The sequence below is a fragment of the Mus caroli genome, unplaced genomic scaffold (genome assembly GCF_978045245.1).
Source record: "Mus caroli unplaced genomic scaffold, Mus_caroli_1 scaffold_1, whole genome shotgun sequence".
Lineage (NCBI taxonomy): Eukaryota > Metazoa > Chordata > Mammalia > Rodentia > Muridae > Mus > Mus caroli.
This window is the reverse complement of record NW_028227256.1, coordinates 5,333,851-5,351,238: the sequence shown is the minus strand read 5'-3', so window position 1 is coordinate 5,351,238 and position 17,388 is coordinate 5,333,851. Positions and strand designations below refer to the sequence as shown.

The window sequence follows — 17,388 nt, the reverse complement described above, 5'->3', positions numbered from 1 at the left end:
AATTTTGTGCAGCAACAACCATTTTTGTATTTGCCAACAGGACAGCATTGAAGGCTGAAGTGCACATGACTTGGTTTGTGTTTATGTTCTTTCTTTGTTATCAAGAAGAATACCTTCCTATACTGAAGGCACTGAAAATAGTGATGATGGCTTTATGTAGGCAGGGGGCTCAATTTCTTTCATGTTCAGTGTAGGTATGGTCATCAGCAATGGGAAATTGCCATTAGTTTTTGGTATGCAACGAATTATCTTGGTAACAGCCAGGGTTTGGGTGGAATTCCCATGTGAACTGTCTTCAGGGTTTTACTGCTATGAACAGATACCAAGTTCAAAGCAACTCTTATAAGAACAACATTTAATTTGGGCTGGATTATAAATTTAGAGGTTTAGTCCATTATCCTCATGGTGGAAAGGACAGCAATGTCCAGGGAAGCATGGTGCCGGAGTAGCTGAGAGTTCTGCCTCTTGTTCCAAAGGCAACTGGAAGATTGACTTCCAGGAAGCTAGGAGGAAGGTCTCAAAACCTACCTCCACAATGACATGCTTCCTCCAATAAGGCGACTTGTACACCAAAAAGGCCACACATCCTAATAATGCCACCTGTTGGGTCAAGCCTATTCAAACCACCACAGGACCTCTTGGCCAACAACCCAATCCTAGCACAGAAAATTCTCTTTGGCGATATGAAATATCCAGTTGTGTTTTTGTTTCCCTCATTATTTGGCAATTTCAGTTAAATTGATTTCACATATTTTTGTATTTTAAGAACTTTCTACTATATTAGGAACCCTTAAAATGCTCTTGGTTTTAGCTGTCTTTTGGTGTACTTCCTCCGATATACCCTTTTCTCTTCCCTTTCATCAACTGAACATGTTACATCCTTCATCCATCCATAACTATCTTTTCTGTTTTTCTTTTCTAAAAATCATCTGTCTGCCCTTTTTCGGACTGTGCTTTATGTACCTCTGTGTGTAGTAAGAATTGTTGTTTCTTTAAAAAGCACTGAAATTGGAATTTATTTTCTGAGAGTTTGCAAGCTGCAGATTGTTTCTGTGATTGTGTGATATTTTTGAAATTCTGGGAACTTTTTAGAAGGTATCTATCTATCTATCTATCTATCTATCTATCTATCTATCTATCTATCTATCTATCTATCTATCCACTAGGACCCCCAGGCATTGGGGTTGTTTGGTTTTTGGTGGGTTGCTGTTGGTTCCTATTTGTTAAGTAGGCATGCAAAAGGAGAAGAAATTAGATATCCTTATGGTAAAGATCAAATTCATTCCAAAGAGCCCTAATCAACAAAATTTAGTCTATCAATTAATAACAACACTTACCTGTCAATACTTTTTTTCTCCTATCTAGTGTTAGGGAGTTGCATGGTTGGAAAAATGATGAAGAAATGTGTAAATTAAATGAACCCACAAAGTAGCCAAAATACAGCTACAACTCTGTGGTTCTACAGAGTATAGCTTGGTTATTGATGTAAAAGCTCATATAACATATAAGTTAATACACCACAGATGTATTTCTGGGTCTAAAATACCTCATTCATGATTACTTTTTCTAGTTCTATTGATTTTTTTGGTCAAATTTCATATAAATACACAAATAAATAAATCTTTTAAAAATAATATCAGAGAAATGTAAATCAAAACAACCCTGAGATTCCACCTCACACCAGTCAGAATGGCTAAGATTAGGTGACACTTAGATGACAGCAGATGCTGGCAAGGTTGAGGAGAAAGAGCAATACACTCGTCTATTGCTGGCAGAATTGCAAGCTGGTACAACCATTCTGTAAATCAGTTTGGTTGTTCCTCAGAAAATTGGACATAGTACTACCTGGGGACTCAGCTATACCACTCCTGGGCATATACCTAGAAGATGCTACAACATGTAATAAGGACACATGCTCCACTATGTTCATAGTAGCCTTATTTATAATAGCCAGAAGCTGGAAAGAGCCCAGATGTCCTTCAACAGAGGAATGGATACAGAAAATGTGGTACATTTACACAATGGAGTACTACTCAGTTATTAAAAACAATGAATTCATGAAGTTCTTGGGCACACTCTTAATGATCTGAATTTTACACTGAACAGGATCAGTGTGAATTTTATGATAGAGATTTATTATACTAGATGAAAATGAAGATTATAGTTGGGCATAGTGGCACACACCTTTAATCCCAGCACTCGGGAGGCAGAGACAGGAGGCTTTCTGAGTTCAAGGCCAGCATGGTCTACAAAGTGAGTTCCAGGACAGCCAGGGCTACACAGAGAAACCCTGTCTCAAAAAAAAAAAAAAAAAAAAAAAAAACAAATAAACAACAACAACAACAAAAAAAAAAAAGAAAAGAAAAAAAAGGAAAATGAGGATGATTTATATATTCTAATGATAATAAAATCAACTTAAAATAATAAAATGTAAACATGTATAAAATATGATTTACAAAGTAAGCTTTCTGTATAGGCTACTTACTCATAGAAAGAAAATCTACTGATTGCTTTTGTTACTATGAGAATATTTTAATAGAGTGATAAACATATGGGATTGAGGAACTTAAAAACAATGCTTTTATTACATAATTTTACATTTAAATTTCATAAACATCTATTTATTTGGATCACATAATTGGCTTAGCAAACATAATGCTATATTCTAACTACCATATCTTAAATGGGGTCAATGACAAGAAATCTGGAGCCATTATTTAGTTTCAACAATATCTTTAATGAGTATAACCATGATTAACACACTGCACAAATTCTAATTAGGGGATAATGAGATGTCTCATAAAAATGACAGCCAGTTTTCTCATTCCTAAGACCCACATAAAGCCTGGCCAATGGACTACCTGTAATCCCAGGGCACAGAGATGCAAACATAAACTCCACAGGGGGAGCTGGCATTTAGACTAGCAAGAATTTGTTATGTGGGAGGTTCAAAAGAGAGAGACACTGTATATAAAGTTGGGAGCAATAGAGACAGATACCAGAGGGCACTTCAGCCCTTCTAATGCATCTGTACACTTGTGCACTAGTACCAATACATACATACCTACTACAAACATGATGTAGACATACAAACATACCACACATATCCTTGGTTTTTCTTGAAGGTACAAATCAGGGGAAATATCTGGATAAGCTGTAGTGTTAAAAGACATTCCTTTTTCTTTTCTTTTTTTATTAGATATTTTCTTTATCTACATTTCAAATGTTATCCCCTTTTTTAGTTTCTCCTCTGAAAATACCCTATCCCCTCCTCCTCCCCCTGCTCCCCAACTCACCCACTCCCATTTCTGGTCCCGGCATTCCCCTATACTGGGGCATAGAAACTTCAAAGGACCAAGGCCTCTCCTCCCATTTATGACCGACTAGGCCATCCTCAGCTACAAAACAAACAAACAAACAAAAAGATATTCCTTTATTTATTGCAGGATAACATTCTGATAGGCCCATTGTAAACTAATGAAATTAGATGACTCATTTAAAATTTAAAATTTGTAAGTACAAAAGATCATAGCTTGGTACCTCTGCATACTGTGGAATACTCATTGTTCTTCCAAAAGCCTGAATACCTGTATTAGAGTCATGCCACTGATGTCTACTCCATTCCTCTCTTCAAAGTAAGCATATGTGGAACATACGTAATGGTACATCATCACTTAAGTTTACTAAGTTATAAGTTAAATTTTGCTAAGTGAATATTCATACAGATTTTTATTTTTAAAATTGTTCTGAGGAGAAATGGAAACTCATGATTTGTTAGAAAAAAAAATTTACTCTGATAGGCTTCCAAGCCATACACTCACTAAACAAGTGTCATGGGAATTCTTGAACTTTTCCATGAGAAGGCTGCAGGCTGATTTTGAGTTTAAACTTTGATGTCCATGATCATACTGCACATGTGCCTTCATTTTTAAGCACTCCAGATGTTTATGATCATTCTTTACACAGACTTCTGAATTCCAGCTCAGGTGCTTCTGATCACACTACACATGTGCTTTCATGTTTACGTCCATGTGCCTATGATCATGCTACACCCACTCTTTTATGCCCATGCTCAGGTGTCCATGATCATCTTTTACATGTTCTTTCATGTTCCAGCTCAGAAACCTGTGATCACACATGTGCTTTCATGTTCATGTTCAGGTATGGTCATGCTTTTATACATGCTTTCAAATTAAACCTCAGCTACCTATACAGTATAAATTGAACAGTTGCAACATATCTTGTGTGTGTTAGTGTTTTTTATTCTTTTTAAACAGCTGATATATGGGTAAACTCCAGCAAGCATCAATATAAGTATTTATAAGTTTGTTAGATATATAATCTCAGGGTCAACTCTAGAACCATTATATCAAATTTAGCATTGGAATCTAGCAAATTAATTATACAAGCCCTCCAGACTATTCTGGTGCTGCTAATTTCTGAAAATCTAAAATACCACATTGGATCATAATGCTGGCTGAGTGTTGATGTTTAATGATTTGGAACACTGTGTGTCCACAAGAGCCAATGTCATGACCAGCAACAGTTAGATTAAAGGTCTTATACAAGGATTGTGAAAAGGAACATTTTGTTTGCTGGAGATGAAATGGAGGAAATACTTCTTGACAAGTATACTGTTTTCATTTTAAAAATATGATTATACGGTAATTCATGGTTAAGGGAAGGAAAAGGTCACTGAGGATTAGGATTGTGCTTCATTGTAAGCTGTACTTCTGGATCATTCTTTTAGCTCAAGTGTGGTGCAAAAAAAGGCATTTCTCATTTTTTATAATTAAGCAGGAAAAACACAAGGTGGCGTTTATGGTTAGCTAAAGGAAATATAAGTACAGTAATGGAATACACCTGATATTATGTCTTATCTTTAACAATGTGAAAAGAGCTAAGAATATTCTTCCAAAGCCTTTGCCTTTCTTACAGAGATGATGTTGATATGACACAGCAGTCCCTTCATGGTCTTGATTTCAAGTCCATTGACATGTCATAGTTTAGGCAATCCTTTCTAGAAGAATACCTTTTGGGAAGAACATTCTGCACTCTACTTTGTCCATAGTTAATAGTAAGTTCACAGCTTTTTTACAGCTTTGCTACTTAAGTACCCCTTTTTATTTTGCATAATGTCAGAGAGCAAAGAATATATAAGCACACGTTTAGTGCCAAATTTTGTATACATTGCACAATTATTGCTAGCCACATAATTACTACTAATACCAAGAGGAAAGGAATCACAAAATGTTATATTCATGTAAGCCATCATGGCCAGTAGATATGAGTTGTAGAAACTATATCTAATTACTTGCATGCAAAGAAAATTTAATTGATCTTTATGCTACAAGAGAAATCTGAGTCATTAAAGCAGTACTTGTCAGGAAATTATCTTTTAACAGTAAATAATCACTTGTTGCATGGTTTTGGAGGATTTTCTCTTTCTTTTTTAATGGATAGCTACTAATTTTTGTCTCAATTGTGTTTTTTAACAAAATAGAATATAATAAAATAAAACAAAGAACATTATCTTTAAGTTAGACAAGCTAAACCAATGTAAGGGGAAAAAAACACTCTAGAGGGCACATAAGAAACAGAGACAAACTCATTCACACATAAAGGCATCCTGTAAAAGTACTAAACTGAAAGCTATAACATATACACAGAAGAGCTGTACAGACATGTGTAAACCCTCTGTTTATTGCTTCAGTCTCTGTGAGTTTATTTGAACTTTGCTCAGTTGACTTAGAATGTTTTGTTCTCCTAGTGTCCTCTATCCCCTCTAGCTCACACATTTCTTCTACTTGCATCATAAGAACACAGGTAAAGACACCAGCTCTGCCTTGTATTCAATGAGTTTTGTAAGTATTCTTTTTAGCAATGATGCCTTGATATCAGTTTTTGGATAGGAATCTATAGTCTTGGCAGGAACATTGGTTCGGGGGGATTTCAATGAGACCCCTTTGGGCAACATCTAAATTGGATCTAACATAGTTCCAAACTTTGCTAGCATGAAGCTTTGGTGACAAGAAATGACCAATTGAAGCTCCATCTTTCTCATTATTTGGAGACTTCATTAGGATCACATTTATACATTTTAATAACTTTTTACTGCACTAAGATTCCCTGCTGCCCCTCAAATACCCCTTTAACTATCTCTACCTGTATTCCCTCACTCATCCCCATCTTCCCTCCTTTAACCCACATGATCCTACCATTCCTGACCCACCCTCAGCACCATATCTATTGTGTTTTTTCCTCCAATGGAGATCTATCCCATTCCTTTTCTCGGTGACTAACCTGTCGGGTCAACAGTTTGTATTAATGGCTAATTTTCACACATAAGCTAATAAATAACATAAGGCCTGGTTGCCACACTAAAGATGATATTTTTTTGTAGTTCTAGTCATTTGCCTGCAAATTTCAATATGTCCTTTTTTGTTTGTTTGTTTGTTTGCTTGTTTGTTTTTATTTTGAGACAGGGTTTCTCTGTATAGCCCTAGATGTTCTGGAACTCACTTTGTAGACCATACTGGCTTCAAATTCAGAAATCCGCCTGCCTCTGCCTCCTGAGTTCTGGGATTAAAGGTGTGTGCCACCACGCCCTGCAATAAGTCCCTTTTTAAAGAGCTGAGTAATGTGTCAGTGTGTAAATTTAATCACATGTTCTTTACCCACTCTTTTTTCAGAAACATTTTATTGTTTGTAGTTTCTGGCTATTATGAATAGAGCAGCAATGAACATGTTTGATCAGTTGTCCTTGTGGTATAATGAAGCATCCTTTGGGTATATGCCTAATAGTGGTACAGCTAGATATTGAGGTGGATTGATTCCCATTTCTCCAAGGAACCACCAAAATGGTGGTTCTTGTGTCTACTCCCACCAGCAATATAGGTGTGTTCCTCTAACTCTCCCTGTAAGATTAATTTTTCTGTTAAAGTGAACTAACTAGTTATAAGAAAAATAAGCAGAATTTATATAAAATATTGACTGTTTGCTTCATATAAATATATATGTGAATATATACTTTGTTACAAATGAATGTTTACTCACTTCTTGTTATGTACGCATAGGTTTACCCTTGAAACTTTTACTAATCTTATTGTCTCTAATATAAGACAATCATAATGCACAGAGATTTTTACCAGGGACAGTTTTCATTTTGTTGGGGATGAAATAGTACTAGGCAGTACTACCGAAGAATCTGCTTAAACAATTATATCTTTGAGAAACATTGGTGGCACCTGCTACATATGTTAAAGGATACACTGAACTTTGAAAGATAGCCTTTGATGGATACATTTTCATTTACATGTTGGTGTTGGGGCACATTATTAAATAAGATTAACTTTTATATTTAAACTACATAATTTCTTGACTTGAATGCAGACATTTACTTTTATGACTTATGTGTTCCATTTCTATCTCCTTTTAGGCTGTACTTTGGAGGTATAAATTTTCTCAGCTTAAAGGCTCATCAGATGACGGCAAAAGCAAAATCAAATTTCTGTTTCAGAATCCAGATACGAAACAGATTGAAGCAAAGGTAAACACAAGAAACCACCATATAATACATCTCTAATTATGTCAGTATCACTAAGACTCAATGGGGAGAAATTTCCAGATTAACCATTGCAAATGTTCTTTGCTTACTTTGGAATATTCCTGTGATCCTCAAATACTTTTACTTTAAGGCTAGCAACAGATTTTCATTGAAAGGCATTACTCCAGAAAAATTATATTCAACTGATTCTGTTCTGAGTCTTAATCTTGTATGAACTACAATTGTGTGTGACTAAAATAACATACTAAGAGCTGAAGGGGCTATATTGCAGGTTCTCCATTTTAAAATACTTTTAAAAACTATCTGCTTCATAGTCATCCATCAATTTTAAATGTGAGTACAAATTCTGAAAAATGATTTTAATGAAATCATTTAATGAGTAATAGCTATGTAATTATGACTGAAAGAAAATGAATTACTAAATAACTTTTCATATTGATTTATATAGTATTTCAGCATTTAGGAATATGTTAACTATGTTGTTAACTCAATAGAAGTTTAACACCATTTACATTTAAAAGTATTTATACTACAAAAATTAGAAATACAACTTATTTCCATTACCCTATCATGAGTTCACAGTGCCACTGATTGAGTTTAACTAAATTATAAAAAATATTATTCCTCTGTAGAGGAAAGAATAAATAAATAACAAAATGAAAATTTAATCCTGTAACATAGAAACCCAATGCTCATTTTTGTCTACGAAATAAAATTACCACAATTTTTTTTAATCAATTATCTATATTCAGGGTTATTCTTAGGCTGTCTTTCCAAGTTTTCCTGAACTTGGCTCTGTGTGATATTCTATGCAGTCTCTTACATTCTGATCAGAAGCAATCCTTTTAACTTGCTTTGCTTTTAACCTGTGACACTACTTTGTCTTATATATATTTCCATGCCCTTTTTCGACATTTTCTTGCTCATGTTTGCATAGTTTTGGAGAGCTCTCTCCTTCATTTATATTTGTCTCAGTTAAAGTAACTGTGGTCTTCTCTGCCATGTATGTATTCCTTTTCTTTCACATCTCCCAAAGAATGAATGTAACCACATTCACATATAACATTTGATTTTTTTTTTTTTCGAGACAGGGTTTCTCTGTGTCGCTAGCCCTAGAACTCACTTTGTAGACCAGGCTGGCCTCGAACTAAGAAATCTGCCTGCCTCAGCCTGCAGAGTGCTGGGATTAAAGGTGTGCGTCATCACTCCCGGATACATTTGATTTTTTATTAGATACTTTCTTTATTTACATTTCAAATGTTATCCTCTTTTCTAGTTTTCCCTCTGAAAATCACCTATCCCCTCCCCCTGGTCCCCAACACACCCACTCCTGCTTCCTGGACCTGGCATTCCCCTATACTAGGGCATATAACCTTCACATAATCAAGGGCCTCTTCTCCCATTGATAACCAACTACACCATTCTCTGCTACATATGCATCTAGAGCCATGAGTCCCACCATGTGTTTTCTTTGATTGGTGGCTTAGTCCAAGAGAGCTCTGGGGTTACTAGTTAGTTCATATTGTAGTTTCTCCTATGGGGCTGCAAACCCATTTAGCTCCTAGGGTACATTACCTAGTTCCTTCATTGGGGACCCTATGCTTCGTCCAGTGGATGGCTGTGTACATAAACTTCTGTATTTGTCAGGCACTGACAGAGATTCTCAAAAGACAGTATTATCAGGGTCCTGTCAGCTAGTTCTTGTTGGCATACACAATAGTGTCAGGATTTGGTGACTGTTTATTGGATGGATGCCAGGAGGGGCAGCCTTTGGATTATCATTCCATCAGTTTCTGCTCTGAACTTTGTCTGTAACTCCTGCCATGGGAATTTTGTGCCCCATTCTAAGAAGGAACAAAGTATCCACCCTTTGGTCTTCTTGAGTTTCATGTGTTTTGCAAATTGTATCTTGGGTATTCTGAACTTCTGGGATAATATCCACTTATCAGTGAGTGCATATCATATGTGTTCTTTTGAGATCCAGATCTATGCATTTGTCTAAGAATTTCATAAATTCATTGTTTTTAATAGTTTAGTAGTACTTCATTGTATAAATGTACCATATTTTCTGCATCCATTCCTCTGTTGAGGGACGTCTGTGTTCTTTCCAGCTTCTGGCTATTATAAATAGGCTGCTATGAACATAGTTGAGCATGTGTCCTTATTACAAGTTGGAACATTTTCTGGGTATATGCCCAGGTATTGCTGGATCTTCCATAGTATTATGTACAATTTTCTGAGGAACCACCAGACTGATTTCCAGAGTGGTTGTACAAGCTTGCAATCCCTCCAGGAATGGAGGAGTATTTCTCTTTCTCCACATTCTTGCCAGCATTTGCTGTCACCTAAAATTTTTATCTTACCCATTCTGACTGGTGTGAGGTGGAATCTCAGGGTTGTTTTGATTTGCATTTCCCTGATGATTAAGGATGTTGGAAAAATTTTAAGTGCTTCTAAGCCATTCTATATTCCTCAGTTAAGAATTCCTTGTTTAGCTCTGTACCCGATTTTTTAATAGGGTTATTTGGTTCTCTGGAGTCTAAATTCTTGAGTTATTTGAATATATTGGATATTAACCCCCTATCAGATTTAGGATTGGTAAAGATCTCTTTCCAATCTGTTGGTTGCCTTCTTGTCTTGTTGACAGTGTCCTTTGCCTTACAGAAGATTTGCAATTTTATCAGGTCCCATTTGTTGATTCTTGATCTTCTAGCACAAGCCATTGGTGTTCTGTTCAGGAATTATTCCCCTGTGCCCATATGTTCCAGGCTCTTCCTCACATAATTTTCTATGTGTTTCAGTGTCTATAGTTTTATGTGGAGTTCCTTGATCCACTTCGACTTGAGTTTTGGAAAAGGAGATAAGAATGGATCAATTCACATTCTTCTACATGCTAACTGCCAGTTGAGCCAGCACCATTTGTTGAAAATGCTGTCTTTTTTCCCCACTGGATGGTTTTAGCTCCCTTGTCAAAGATATAGTAACCATAGGTGTGTGGGTTCATTTCTGGGTCTTCAATTCTATTCCATTGAACTATCTGTCTGTCACTGTACCAGTAACATGCAGTTTTTAATCACAATTGCTCTGTAGTACAGCTTGAGGACAGGCATGGTGATTCCACCAGAGGTTCTTTTATTGTTGAGAAGAATTTTTGCTATCCTAGGTTTTTTGTCATTCCATTTGAATTGGCAAATTTCCCTTTTTAACTCTATGAAGAACTGAGCTGGAATTTTGATGGAGATTGCATTGAATCTGTAGATTGTTTTTGGCAAGATAGCCATTTTCACTATATTAATCCTGCCAATCCATGAGCATGGGAGATCTTTCCATCTTCTGAGATCTTCTTTGATTTTTTTCTTCACAGACTTGAACTTCTTATCATACAGATCTTTCACTTCCTTAGTTATAGTTATACCAAGGTATTTTATATTATTTGTGACTATTTTGAAGGATGTTGTTTCCCTAATTACTTTTTCAGTCTGTTTATCCTTTGTGTAGAGAAAGGCCACTGATTCGTTTGTGTCAATTTTATATCTAGCTACTTCACTGAAATTTTTTATCAGGTTTAAGAGTACTCTGGTGGAATTCTTGGGGTCAGTTATGTATATATCATCTGCAAATAGTGATATTTTTGACTTCTTCCTTTCCAATTTGTATTCCTTTGATCTTCTTCTGTTGTCTAATTGTTCTGGCTAGTAGTTCCAGCACTATACAGAATAGGTAGGGAGAGAGTGGGCAGCCTTTTCTAGTCCCTGATAAAAGTGGGATTGTTTCACATTTCTGTCCATTTAGTTTGATGGTGGCTACTGGTTTGCTGTATATTGCTTTTAAAATGTTTAGTTATGGGCCTTGGATTCCTGATCTTTCCAAGACTTTTATCATGAACAGATGTTGGATTTTTTCAAATGCTTCCTGAGCATCTAATGAGATGATCATATAGTTTTTGTGTTTGAGTTTGTTTATATAGTAGATTATGTTGATGGATTTCCATATATTAAACCATCCTTGCATCTCTGGGATGAAGTCTACTTGGCCATAATGGGTGATCATTTTGATGTGTTCTTGGATTCAATTTGTAAATATTTTATTGCATATTTTTGCATTGATATTCATGAGGGAAATTGGTCTGAAGTTCTTTTTTTTTTGTTGGGTCTTTCTGTGGTTTAGGTATCAGAATAATTGAGGCTTCATAGAAGAAATTGGGTAGAGTACCTTCTGTTTCTGTTTTGTGGACTAGTTTGAGTAGTATTGGTATTAGGTCTTCTTTGAACGTCTGATAGAAGTCTGTAGTAAACCCATCTGTCCTAGCCTTTTTAGGTTGGTAGATGATGAATGACTGCTTCCATTGCTGTAGGGGATATGAGTCTATTTAGATTGTTTATCTGTTCCAGATTTAAATTTGGTATGTCATATCTGTCTAGAAAATTGTCCATTTCATCCAAATTTTCCAGTTTTGTTAATTATAGGCTTTTGTAGTAGTGTCTGATGATTTTTTTTTAAATTTCCTCAGATTCTGTTTTTATGTCTCCCTTTTCATTTCTGAGTGTTTTAATTAAGATAATGTCCCTGTGCCCTCTAGTTAGTCTGGCTAAGGGTTTATCTGTCTTGTTGATTTTCTCAACGAACCAGCTACTGGTTTGGTTGACTCTTGACTCTTTGTATAGTTCTTTTTGTTTCTACTTGGTTGATTTCAGCCCTGAGTTTGATTATTTTCTGCCATCTACTCCTCTTCAGTGGATTTGCTTCCTTTTGTTGTAGAGTTTTAGATGTGCTGTCAAGTTGCTCGTGTATTCTATCTCCAGATTCTTTTGGAGACATTCAGACCTATGAGTTTTCTTCTTAGGACTGCTTTCATTGTCACCCATAATTTTGGGTATATTGTAGTTTCATTTTCATTAACCTCTAAAGAGTCTTTTTTTTTTTCCTTACTTCTTCCTTGAACAAGTTATCATTGAATAGAGTGCTGTTCAGCTTCCATGTCTGTATGGACTTTCTATTATTTATGTTGTTATTGAAGATCAGCCTTTGTCTGTGGTGATCTGACAAGATCCATGAGATTATTTCAATCTTCAAGTACTATGTTGAATATCTAAGGAGAAAGTGGGCAGCCTTGTCTAGTCTCTGATTTTAGTGGGATTGCTTCTAGCTTTTCATCATTTACTTTGATGTTGGCTACAACATAATTAATAGAATCCAACATTACCTTGGAACTTGAACAACTCAGTGGTACCTTGGTCCAGGAAGAAATAAAGAATGAAATTAAAGACTTTTAGAGTTTAATGAAAATAAAGTCACAACATACCCAATCTTATGGGATACAATGAAAGCATTCCTAAGAAGAAAACTCATAGCTCTGAGTGCCTCCTAAAAGAAACTAGAGAGAGCATATACTAGCAGCTTGACAGCACACCTAAAATCTCTGGAACAAAAGGAAGCAAATTCACCAACTAGGAGCAGACAGAAGGAAATAATCAAACTCAGGTCTAAAATCAACCAAGTGGAAACAAAAAGAACTATTCAAAGAATCAACCAAACAAGGAGCTAGTTCTTTGAGAAAATCTACAAGATAGATAAAGCCTTAGCCAGACTCACTAGAGGGCACAGGGATAGTATTCTAATTAACAATATCAGAAAGGAAAAGGAAGACATAACAACAGATCCTGAGGAAATCCAGACCACCATCAGATCCTTCTACAAAAGGGTATACTCAACAAAACTCAAAAGCCTGGATGAAATGGACAAATTTCTATACAGATACCAGGTTCCAAAGTTACATCAGGATCAGATTAATGACCTAAACAGTTCTATATCCCCTAAAGAAATAGAAGCAGTCATTAATAGTCTCCCAAACAAAAAAAGCCCAGGACCAGATGGGTTTAGTGCAGAGTTCTATCAGACCTTCAAAGAAGACTTAATTCCAGTTCTCCTCAAACTTTTCCACAAAATAAAAACAGAAGGAACTCTACCCTATTCATTCTATGAAGCCCCAATTACTGTGATACCTAAGCCACATATTGACCCAACAAAGATAGAGAACTTCAGACCAATTTCCCTTATGAATGTTGATGCAAAAATAATAAAATTCTCCTTAACCGAATCTAAGAACACATGAAAACAATCATCCATCATGAACAAGCAGGCTTCATTTAGGGATGCAGAAATGGTTTAATATAGGGAAATCCATCAACGTAATATACTATGTAAACAAACTCAAAGACAAAACTCACATGATCATCTTGTTAGATGCCAGAAAACAAAAGGAGGTCATGGGGATACAAATTGGAGAGGAAGAAGTCAAAGTATAACTATTTGCAGATGATATAATAGTATATATAAGTGATCCTAAAAATTCCACGAGAACTCTAAACCTGATAAACAGCTTCAGTGAAGTAGTTGAATATAAAATTAACTCAAACAAATCAATGGACTTTCTCTACCAAAAGGATAAACAGGCTGAGTAAGAAATTATGGAAACAACACCCTCATAATAGTCACAAATAATATAAAATACCTTGGTGTGAATCTAACTAAGGAATGAAAAATTTGTATGATAAGAATTTCAAGTCTCTGAAGAAAGAAATCAAAGAAGATCTCAGAAGATGGAAAAACTCCCATGCTCATGAATTGACAGGATCAATATAGTAAAAATGGCTGTCTTGCTGAAAACAATCTACAGATTCAATGTAATACCCATCAAAATTCCAACTCAATTCTTCAACAAATTAGAAAGGGCAATTTGCAAATTCATCAGGAAATCACACAAAACCTAGGATAGCAAAAACTCTTCTCAAAGATAAAAGAACCTCTGATGGAATCACCATGCCTGACCTCAAACTGTACTACAGAGCAATTGTGTTAAAAACTGCATGGTACTTGTATAGCAACAGACAGGTAGATCAATGGAATAGAATTGAAGAACCAGAAGTGAACTATGTTCACTTCATGTTTGTCAAGGGAGCTAAAATCATCCAGCAGAAAAAAGACAGCATTTTCAACAAATGGTGCTGACACAAATGGTGGTTATCATGTAGAAGAATGCGAATTGATCCATTCTTATCTTCTTCTACTAAGGTCAAGTCTACATGGATCAATGAGCTCCACATAAAACCAGAGACTCTGAAACTCATAGAGGAGAAAGTGGGGAAAAGCCTCGAAGATATGGGCACAAGGGAAAAATTCCTGAATAGAAGGCAATGGCTTGTGTTGTAAGATTTAGAATCAACAAATGGGACCTCATAAAATTTCAAAACTTCTTTAAGGCAAAAGACACTGTAAATAAGACAAAAAGGCTACCGACAGTTTGGGAAAGGATCCTTACCAATCCTAAATCAGATAGAGACTAATATCCAATATATATAAAGAACTCAAGAAGATGGACTCCAGAAAATCAAATAACCCTATTAAAAATGGGGTAGAGAGCTAAACAAAGAATTCTCAACTGAGGAATACAGAATAGCTGAGAAGCACCTGAAAAAATGTTCAACATCCTTAATCATCAGGGAAACAAAAATCAAAACAACCCTGAGATTCCACCTCAAACCAGTAAGAATGGCTAATATTAACAATTCAGGTGACAGCAGATGCCGGGGTCGATATGTAGAATGAGGGACAATCCTCCATTGTTAGTTGGATTGCAAGCTTGTACAACCACTCTGGATATCAGTCTGGCAGTTCCTCAGAAAATTGGACAAAGTACTCCCAGAATATCCAGCAATTCCTCTCCTGGGCATATACCCAAAAGACGTTCCAACTTGTAATAAGAACACATTCTTCACTATGTTCATAACACCCTTATTTATAATAGCCAGAAGCTGGAAAGAACCCAGATGTTCCTGAACAGAGGAATGGATACAGAAAATGTGGTACATTTACACAATGGAATACTACTCAGCAAGTAAAAACAATGAATGCATGAAATTCTTAGGCTAATAGATGGATCTGGAGGATATCATCCTGAGTGAGGTAACCCAATCACAAAAGAACACATGTGGTATGCACTGAATGAGAAGCTGATATTAGCCCAGAAACTTTGAATATTCAAGATACAATTCACAAAATACATGAAGCTCAAGAAGAAGGAAGACCAAACTGTGGATACTTTGTTCCTTCTTAGAATGGGGAATAAAATACCCATGGAATGAGTTAAAGAGACAAAGTTCGGTACTAAATGGAAGGAAAGACCATCTAGAGACTGCCCCACCCAGGGATTTATCCAATATACAACTACCAAACCCAGACACTATTGCATATTCCAGAATGATTTTGCTGACAGGACCCTGACGTAGCTCTCTCATCTGAGTCTATGCCAATGCCTGGCAAATACAGAAGTAGATGCTCACAGTCATCTATTGGATGGAACACGGGGCCCCTAATGAAGGAGCTAGAGAAAGTACCCAAGGATCGAAAGGGGTCTGCAACCTTATAGGAGGAACAATGATATGAACCAACCAGTACCCCCACAGCTGTGTCTCTTGTTGCATATGTAACAGAGGATGACCTAGTCGGCCATCAATGGGAGGAGAGGCCCTTGGTATTGTAAAGATCATATGCCCCAGTACAGGGGAATGCCAGGGCCAGGAAATGGGAGTGGGTTGGTTGGGGAGTGGGGGTGGGGGGAGGGTATGGGGGCTTTGGTGATAGCATTTGAAATGTAAATGAGGAAAATATCTAATAAAAAACAAACAAACAAAAAAGAAATCCACACACTCTATAGATAGATAGATAGATAGATAGATAGATAGATAGATAGATAGATAGATAAAAGCAGTAAATAGCAAACCGGTAGCCAACATCAAACTAAATGGAAGGAAACATGAAGCAATCTCACTAAAATCAGGAACAAGACAAGACTTTCCAATCTCTCCCTTATCTATCAATATAGTACTTGAAGTTCAAGCCAGAAACAATTAGACAACAAAAGGAGATCAAATGGATAGAAACTAGAAGTGAGGAAGTCAAGATATCACTAAATGCACATGACATGAAAGTATATATAAGTGACCCAAAATAATCCACAAGAGAACTCCTATATCTATTAAACAACTTCTGCAAAGTGGCTGGATACAATATTAACTCGAACAAATCAGTAGCCTTCCTCTACTCAAAGGGTAAATAGGCTGAAAAAGAAATTAGAGAAATACCACCCTTTAAAATAGTCACAAATAATATGAAAACTTGGTGTGACTCTAACCAAGCAAGTGAAATATCAGTATGACAAGAACTTCAAGTTTCTGAAGAAAGAAATTGAAGAAGACCTCAGAAGATGGTAAGGTCTCCTATGTTCATTGATTGGCAGGATTAACATAGTAAAAATGGCCATATTACCAAAATCATTCTACAGATTCAATGAAATTCTCATGAAAATTCCAACTCAATTCTTCATAGGGATAGAAAGAGCAATTCTCAAATTTATCTGGAATAAAAAAAAATCCAGAATATAAAAAAAAATTCTCAACAATAAAAGAACTTCTGGGGGAATCACCAGTTTTATCCTCAAGCTATACTACATAGCAATAGTGATAAAACTGCATGGTATTGGTCCAGAGACAGGCAGGTAGATCAATGGAATAGAATTGTAGTCCCATAAATGAACCCACACAACTCTGGTCACTTGATCTTTGACAAAGGAGCCAAAACCATCCAGTTAAAAAAAAAAGACATATTTTTCAAATGGTGCTGGTTCAACTGGAGGTCAGCATGTAGAAGAATACAAATTGATTTGTTCTTTTCTTCTTGTAACAAGATCAAGTCCAAGTGGATCAAGGGCTTCCACATAAAGCCAGATAGGATGAATCTAATAGAAGAAAGTAGGAAAGAATCTC

General features: G+C 36.0%; 1 protein-coding gene across 17 annotated transcripts in view; it reads left to right on the top strand.

Annotated features, from left to right (window-relative positions):
• Positions 1-17,388, top strand: part of Sntg1 (syntrophin gamma 1) — an 878,005-nt gene that overhangs the window by 815,221 nt on the left and 45,396 nt on the right. For all 17 annotated transcript variants that reach the window (XM_085835546.1, XM_085835535.1, XM_029469832.2 and 14 more), the window contains one exon: positions 7,439-7,549. In XM_085835546.1, the coding sequence (XP_085691672.1) occupies positions 7,439-7,549 (111 nt within the window). The remainder of the gene's footprint in view (positions 1-7,438; positions 7,550-17,388) is intronic.